The 9,227-nt window shown below is 40.2% G+C and overlaps 1 protein-coding gene across 3 annotated transcripts in view; it reads right to left on the reverse strand.

Annotated features, from left to right (window-relative positions):
* The window catches only part of GABRB2 (gamma-aminobutyric acid type A receptor subunit beta2), a 141,768-nt gene extending 132,887 nt beyond the window's left edge, over positions 1 to 8,881 (reverse strand). For all 3 annotated transcript variants that reach the window (XM_062002348.1, XM_062002346.1, XM_062002347.1), the window contains exons 1-3: positions 8,805 to 8,881; positions 8,584 to 8,675; positions 7,536 to 7,603 (exon numbers count right to left, since the gene is read on the reverse strand). In XM_062002348.1, the coding sequence (XP_061858332.1) occupies positions 7,536 to 7,603; positions 8,584 to 8,675; positions 8,805 to 8,881 (237 nt within the window). The remainder of the gene's footprint in view (positions 1 to 7,535; positions 7,604 to 8,583; positions 8,676 to 8,804) is intronic.
* Between the last annotated feature and the right edge of the window lie 346 nt (positions 8,882 to 9,227).

Consider the following 9,227-nt stretch of genomic DNA (forward strand, 5'->3'; position numbering starts at 1 on the left):
AGGCTAATAAACCATCTAGAATAGAGGCCCACTGCACCTGAGTTACTACAAGGCAAAGAATTCAAAACTCACATCCACAGGAAGACATTCAAGCAAATATCAGGACACTCAACTGAGAGGAAGAACTCAGGGTTTAAATGCATTTTCAGTTGTTTAGTTAGTGGAAACACCTATTCATTAAAGAAGAAACAGTCCAGACAGCAGGCACTGAAACAAGGGCTTTCTACTTCAAGCAGCTGGATTTTTTTCATGTGAATTCATTAGTGTAACTGAATATAGTACCCCTGCCCAAGGCCAAATTTCCTGTAACTTTTTCTTCTACTTATTCAAAATGTAGAGAGATGATTTTGTCTTTCAGCACAATCACAATGAATCAGGGGCCTGTCTGTATGTAAAATCAGTGGAATTACTCTGAACTGCCATATCTACAACAGAACATATTTGAAATGCAAAATGCATCTCTCAGAAAGGGTTGCCTTTTGTCCCACGTAGTTAAATTTTTATCACTTGGAAGCTAACAAAGGAATCCCACTGTCAGTATTTAAGGAATAAAAATTGATAGCATTTAACCTTGACAGAGACATGCAAAAAGCAGCTCAAGATAGACAAAAATAGCACAATCCCCTTGTTCTTGAAATCTGGAGACATGGGAAGACCTCATGTTCTAAATGCTTTATCTAGCCAGTGGTAACTTACATTAAATATGATCTACAAATTCTACATTCAGTTGCATCCTGAATGTTAACTGTCTTTTTGTATTTAAAACAGAAATGTTAGTTTTGATTGGCAAGTAAATACATACTTATTTGCAAAACTCATATAAAAAGGACATATGCAGTTGATGTGATCCCAACTCTGGGAGAATCTTTGCACTGATTAGCTAAAATACTTAGCCAGACAATTTGCATGTAAAGATCTTCATAGGCAAAACCTATAAAGCAAGAGCACTGCTACTTCACCATCTGGCCTTCTCAGAGATAAGACTATAACTGTAAATATGCCCACTCTATCACTAGTCCTAGAAGGCTTATGTTATATTAGCCATTATATGTCTATCATACATAGTGCTGTTGTCAAGAAAAAGGACAAGAATCCCTGTTGAAGCATTCTAAGAGTAAGTACAATATCGCACAAAGGTTGCTTCTGTCTTCAATCTTTTTGTCAACCCACAATATGCCCGCAGTTTTAATGTGATTATGCACATTCATTTGTTTTTGTAATACCTATAGTACCAAATTTTTCAGTATTAGTCACTCAAGACACTCAACTATTTCTGAAGTTCTTAACTCCAAAGACAAATGGGATGCTATCTTCCATTACTTGAAGAGGCATTTGAAGAACTACCTCATGGATGAACATACTCCTTTGAAATGAAAGGACTAAAACTTGTTTACCCAATTCATCCCAATACTAGCAGAAACATATTGCATTCACCACTAAAAGCCTACAAAGAATCTAGAATTCTTCAAGAGAAATAAAAGAATTTTTACCATACAAGATTGTACTTCAACATGGTTGAATACTAAAGGCTCTATTGTAAACCTTGCAAGAGGACTACACAGAGGATGAAGATAAAAAAGGGAGGGAGGAATAATAAGGATTTAGTCATGGTGAACTGACAGATTTCAGAGTCACTAAGAAGCACAAATAGGACCATTGGAACAGCTTAAACTTGTAACAAGTTTGTAGAGCACAACATAAAAATCTTTCATTCTACTACATGGCTCATCTATAAAGATTTTATGTGATTTTCAATAGAGAAGTTATGAAATAAAGCAGCCTGTAGCAGAAGCTAACAAAGTACACTTTGTGTTCATTCCCACACTTTAGCACCAAGACACTGTCCATAAAACATATTGAAAATATATTTATCTTTTCTTCTATGTCAGGATCCAAATTACTTAAATATTTATAGGTTAAGGCTTTCTAGAAACAAAAAAAGCAATAATTATTAATTCAGTTATACAAACCACCCTTTAAATTACTGACAACCATCCCCTGGTCTGCCCAAGCAAGCAATCACTTTGAAAAATCACCACCAAACAATGAAACCAAAATCTCTACTGATTAAAGTTTTGCAACACTGTAGCCCTCCCAAAAGTGCAATTCAATTAACAAATCATTTATATTGACCTTAAAAAAATAACAAAAAGAATTCTATCATGCTTCTAGATAAATGGAATGTAGATACACATCATAAATATAAGTACTATATTATTGCTTCTAAACTGGCTTATAAAAGTAGATACTCACTATATTCCTGCATAAATGCTCTAGAGAAATCACTTCATACTGTGGCCACATCTACTCTAGCAAAATCAACATAAAACCTTAAATCCCTATGTGGTATACCAGTAGGAATACTCACTTTGATCCCCAAGGGTAAACATTTTGCTTGAACATGGAAGCTCTTATTTGTTTTCACATACCTTAAAGCTAAGAAAGGAAAATGCCTGAATTACAGACATGAAGTGACGAAAAAGGGAAAGCCCCGCTAATGTAACATACTCCAGTTCTAACAGAAAGGTCTTCTGGGTGTTATCCCAGGCAATAATTGAAGGAAGAGATGAAACAGGGCTTTCAGGAAAAGAAAGTTCTCTCTTCTAAAATATACACCACCTGCTCTCCATTCACAGGAGTCTCTGTGGACACCCGCTCTGCATTCACAGGAGTCTCTGTGGACACTTCATTATGAGTCAACAGCAAACAAGTACAATAACTGGGGAGAGCCCAATTCAAACTGTCCACTAAGAAATGTAATTTTGTGTGAAGAAGCGTGTCTATCCATAACACAGGGGAAATAATAAAACCAATGGACTCTAGCAGCAGGAAATATTTAGGATTAGGGAAGCAACACCTTCCCAATATTTCTAATATTTTGTTTTCAATGAACTTGTAGTCCTGTCTCATTCTCTCTATCATTCATGTGCAGCAACATGTACAGATAGAATGGATCACTGAAAGAAGATATTGCTGACAGGAATAATTTTCCTTACCTCTCCTGTATCAGTGTATACAGAATACTTCTTCCTGGTTCATGATTTTCTCTTTCAGTTCTTCCTTACCAGGACTTTTCTCCTGAGTTTTCCCGATTTGGAACACGCCCACCTATTTCCTTACCATTTAATACCCATTTCTTTTTATCACAAGCCATCTCTTCACTTCTCACACATAAAGATAATTGGTACTGCTTGAGAGGTAGCCACACAACTCCTGTTGTTCTCATAATCTAAACCTGTGTCTCTTGAGCTTTGTTAATGTCCCCTACTGAAAATACCTCAAGGAAACATGAGAGATTTGAAGGAAACCAGTAGTGGGTCTCTTATCAATTGCAACTGAAAGCCAGTGGCCTATCAGCAAATTACAGCTGTGCCTGTACTATTTTAGAACTGAAAATATTCTGATCTAAAGTATTATACTTAGTATTTCATACAACTCCAGTATACCCTGAATAGAGAAGTAAACCATAATATTTTTTAAAGCTCCTTTTTATTTTTAGAGCTTAGAAATTATTAGGTCCTGTTGTGTAAAACTCTGAATATATGAATAAGTAAACCTTTCCTTGGTAGATAACAGCTCCCTTGTTTCTCCAACTCCCACTTGATTGAAGGATTATGCACTTAATCAATCCTAATGGCTTCCACTAAGACAAACCAATCTATTCTGTCTATTTAACTCCATGGACATAGGCTGAGTTCACATGCCAAAAATCTTCACAATGATAAGCAAGCAAACACTTCAAATAAACTGTTCAGATTCTTCTTTGCAGATATCCAATGGCCTACTGCATGAATAATTATAGTTAATATACAACCATTACCTCAAAAAAGTGTTTATTTTGAGGGTAAAATAAAATCAAAACACATAAAATATTTCTCTCTCTTTTCAAGACATCCTGTAGTAGAATCACAGATTAGCCATAGGCCAAGGAAAGAGAATGAAAGAAAATGTTGACCTATTTAATAGGGAATAAGCTAAGACATTGAAAACCACCACGTGATGAGCATTATCTATAGAAATCCTCATGTCTTATTTAGATAGATCAAATGCACAGCACAGGTAGAACCTTCAGTGGTATCTAGGGAAGGAAATGTACTTATGTACTTAATGAACCTGTGCTAACTTTTTAAAACAGTTTATGAGGGAACTGTTGGGAGGAAAAGAGAGAAAATAAGAACAGAGAACAGTCTCAGTTGCTGTGTTGTCAAGGGGTCTATTCCAATAATTAACTAAGATCAAATTGTGGAAACGTGACACTGCAGCTGGCAGTGGTAATTTTAAAAAAAGACTGCTAGGCTCTCTGGAAACATTTTTTAAATGAGTGGTTAAGAAGAGGGATGCTAAGAAGAAAATTCAACTACAGTAAGAAACACCTGGAAACATTGCATTAGACTCACTGCAATACAGCTAATCTTACATAAGATCAAATTAATTAGTCCAAGAAAATCATTTTAATAGCTTTCACATATCTCCATGTTTGTTTTCCATTGAGAAACCATAAGACAAACTTGAAGAAAATCTACAGTGTAACTAGCATAAAGCATACACTCAACAATACTGCAGTGCCTGGTCCACAAAGGTGAGTGGAATTAGCCAGAGTCATTACTGTACTGCATAAAATCATTACCTGATATACTTTTTTTTTCTCTACAAAATTTAAAAAAAAGATTCTAAATAATCATAACACTTGTCAACAACCACATATGCCTGAAGCTCTCACTTCTTGTGTGCATTCAGTGCATTCCCCAGAGCTGGACTGAATTCTATTCACAAGCACCAGAACTTAGAAAGCTTTCTTGAAAACTAAGATATATGCCACTCAAGTCTCTGACTACAAAAGGTTAAAGAGCTTCCAGGCTCAATTACCTTGCATACAATAAATATTTGGAAGGCAGGTGTAAAACTTGCTACATTATGAGTTTGTTATGATGTGAAGTATTTATCATCTTTCCATGAGACTTTGAAGTTAATAATAATATTTGTGAACATCTTAACCACCCATTTACTTTGTACACAGCAACTCGAAATTCTGTTCAAAATAAGAACCTTATCATGTCCTGTATGACACTGCAGACAAGCCTTTTGTCTGTAGAACAGTATAAATGCACATGGTGGATGGAATGCACCAAGACTGGAGGAGAAATATAAGGACGATAATTTTCAAGTCAACATTGGAATTAACAGAAATAGTCAAGCTAAATTACTACGATTATTTATCCTTCCTCCCAAGGCAAAAGTTTGATTCCATTAATGTTAATACATGACCCCAGGCAATGATTAGCCTTTATCTTGTCAGTGGTGTTTGCCATGACTACAGGCAAAGCAACAACAAGCCCATGGCTCAAAAAAATAGGTTCATAAACCCAAAATCTTCTTCCTGTGTTTCTCACTAACTCAGAGGGATTTTCATCAGCTAGCATTCAATGGTATTCCTCCTGGTTTATACCTCAGTTTCTGAGGACTTTACAAGAAGAAAGCCAAGGCATTGTATATTCAGTATTTTGTTGTCTGCTTGCATGTCCTCTCATTTATTTCAGGCCTATCAGGGTACATTAGTACTTGTTATGCTATACAGATCATTGTAAAGTGAACTGTAACATTAGATTTTGCAATTAAGCAGATTAAGGAAATAATCTTGGTTTGTGTCACTTCACAGATAGGCAATCATCTTTAACTGGAGACTAGATTTCTAGAAATCATTGAAAGAAACAAAGAAAAGAAGCTTCACAGGGATCAATCTTTCCTTTTCACAGGAGAAAAAAAAAGAAGCCAAAAATATTTAGCACTACCTTCCAGTTTTGAAGAGATGCAAGGATATTACAGTGACCTAGTAGGTTGCAGTTCCATCGAGTAAACCCCCATCCTTCCCACACTGCTCATGACTATCTAAGAACTAACTCTGAATGTCCATATCTTTCCTATCCATATGTTTTTTCATGAAAAGCAAGTGGTTTAAAATACAATGCAATTTTCTTTCCTTGCATTTAAAGCTCCTGAAGGTAAAACACTAAGTTACAAATTTAGCAAAACAAAATTTGAAAGCCCATTTCAGCCACTTAAAATTATGTCACAAATAACATTGCTCAAGGAGAAATTGTTCCATTTTCCTGGTATCTTGGAAGAGAGTAGCATCAAGCTTGTTGTCACCAAGCCCTCCCAGTCTCACAGTACAACCACAAGTAACGTCATCCTCAAATTAGGCCAAATTACATTAAAAAGACCTCCTGTACATCAAGCAATGCATCCAGTTTGAAAACAAATGCTTGCCAATTTATTCAGCGTATCCTCTGAGAACCTCAACATTCCACTGAGGCATTAAACAATATTTTCCTAGTAGAATGATGCTAACTCAACTGATGCATTTGAATATTTTGAAAGTTATCATTACAGTAATATCCATAAAACCACATTTGTATTTAGAAAGATATTTCCTTATAACTTCTTCAAGAACAGAAAGTTTGTTTCAAACAATAAACTTCTATCATTAGTAACAAATATTTCACAGACACACATTTATTTTGTATCAGTTGCTTCAGTGCCTTTTTTTATCCTTCTTGTATAAAGTCCTAGGAGTATTAGGCCACAATCTGTGTCCTTAACCAAGTAAGATGTGAGCTAAAAACTTTAAAACTCAACTCCAAATATTTCCAAATAAGAAAAAGTAAACGTTAGAAAAGTTTAGTCTAAACCAAAACCAGCATTTTCCAGGGTATAATCTGAGACTTCTCCAATTTTCTCCACACTTCATTAGTCTCCCAGATAATAAAAGTAAAATATAGAAAGTTTTGAAATATTATGCCATGAACAAGTTCAGCATCTGAGCACACTCAGTTCAAGCCATTTAGAGAAGTGACACAGACATCTTGAAAAAACTAAAATTGCAAAATCATCAACTCCATCATGTTCAAAATAGAGTCAGGCTACAAAAAAAAAAAGACTCAGCTTCGGCACACAGCAGTAAAAACCGCTTTTTCTTCTTCCTAACAGAAAGTGCAGAGCTGAGACAAACCGGCAAATTACTTCAACATCACCGCAAAAATTAAACCAATAAAAGCACGAACTCCGGCTGGCCGTCCGAACCTCTCACCTCCGTTTCGGCCCGACCTGAAGGCGGAGGGCGCGCGGTGCAGGGGCGGCCGGTGCGCGGGGCGCCCCGCGGAGCGGCAGCGCGGCCAGCTGGCGGCGGGGTGCGGTGCGGGCGCGCGGCCGGCAGGGGGCGCCGTTGCTCGCGGCAAGGCCACGCGGGCGGGCAGCGCCTCGGGAGCGCTGCCGCAGGAGCCACAGCCCGCTCGCCCCGAGGCTCCCGCCTACCCCGGCTTCATCGTCTGGAGCGCGGGGGTGAAACACGACCCTCCGCCCCCCCTTCCCAAGCCGACCCTCGGGGAGGCGGCGTGCTCCGCTCCGGCGGGCGCTCGGGAGCAGAAGGCCGCGCCGGGTCCCCGCACGCCCGCGGGCACCGCTCCGCCTTGGCAGGGGCGGGGGAAGCGACGGCCACCCTTTCAGATACCAACCATCCCCAAACCCGAAATACTCACCATATTGACTTCTGAGACCATATCTATACTGGCAATGTCTATGTTCATGCCAACAGCCACTGGGGGACCTGCAAACCAACAAGATGGTCCGCAATGTGATCTCCGAGAACTTAACTCGTTCTTAACAGAGTTAGCAGCACTAAGCAGAGGCACAGAACGACGTTTAAACAAAACCACGAAGTCTGGAGGAGAAAGCATAAAGCGTTCCCGGCCCCGTCCCTCCCCCGGCCGGCCAAAGCAATCCCGAGCGGGCTCCCACCGCCCCCCGGGGAACGAGTCTTCCGCCGGGCTCCCCCCGTGCGCCCCCCGCCAGCTGTAGCGGGGCTTTATGTAACCGACGCACACACACGTGCTAAGCGCGGGGCTCCGCGCCTCGCCGCGGAGCAGAGGGCACCAGGGCAGGCACCAGATTCAGGGGGGTAGGGGGTGCGGGGGGCTCCCCCGCCACCCAGGCCCCTCCGCGCCCACGACCCTCCTCGCCACCCTCAGCCCGGAGCCTTGGCGAAAGGGGCAGCCCAGGAGACGACGGCCAGGGGGCCCACGGGAGGGGGGGCGGGCAACGGGACACCCACAGCGAACACGTCCGATATAAACAAACTTGCTCGAAGTAGGAGCACGCAGGGGGTTAAATGACATTTTTGTACCAGTTAACAGCACATCTTGTACTCAAAAATAGTAACTGTGATCACAGGCACATTAGGCTGAGAGGAACAAACGTTGGGTAAACTTGAAGAGATTTGCATCTCGATAACAACGGCTAAACGAGGGCTTAATTACAGGTTAATAAAGTACCAGCGCACACACAAAATGAGCGACCGATTACAAATATGTAAGAGATATAAGCATGGCATTAAGAGAATCCACTGCTAAGAAAAATGAGCAACAATGGGCTTAACTTTCGATCAGCATGAGAAAATGGCAATACCTACCGCCCCCCCTCCCACCCCCCCGCAAAGCAACAGCACCCACAACACGTTTAAAAACCACACACACGAAAGGGACACAGCCTGGATATGTAACCTCTCCGATTCAAAAGCAGTCAAATTACCTCCAAAATCTGGCCTCAAGCGAATGTCATAGCCCTTCAGCAGTCTATCCACCGTCTCTTTTACCAGGGACATATTACTAGGGTCATTGACACTGAGGAAAGAGAAAAAAAGAATGACACTATATTATTCTTCATATCTCAGACCCAAGCTGTACATTCCTCTCAGCAGCAGCATGCAGTGCAATCCAAAGTAAAGCAAAAGAGATACCTTCCTCACTTACCTCTGTGCACACACCACGGCTATTATTAAAGGGAATGACCAAATCCCCAAGTAACCCTTTTTCCGGACTCTCAGCATCCCTTTAGCTTTTGATATGATTTAAGGTTTCAGTGAAGAGGAGATCCAACTTATTCTGGCCAGTGCAGTAATTCTAATGTGAAGCGCATGCGCACGGCGTACCACAACATCAAAAGGAGCAGTGGTTGCTGCTGGAGATGGAGCAAATTTCCTTGTCAAAAAAAAAAAAAAGGAATTAAAGGGGAAGAAGGAAATGCATTATGGTTTTTTTATTCTTTTTTTTTTTTTAAAGAGAGTCATCCACAGGAGGATCGAATATATTTTTGTTGTCCTATTTGTTAGGATAGAATATAAATCCCAGTAAGGAGAGAAGTTTTAGGAGTTGCAGGGTACAGCGGCTTAGCAA

Source organism: Colius striatus, chromosome 9 (genome assembly GCF_028858725.1).
Source record: "Colius striatus isolate bColStr4 chromosome 9, bColStr4.1.hap1, whole genome shotgun sequence".
Classification (NCBI taxonomy): Eukaryota; Metazoa; Chordata; class Aves; order Coliiformes; family Coliidae; genus Colius; species Colius striatus.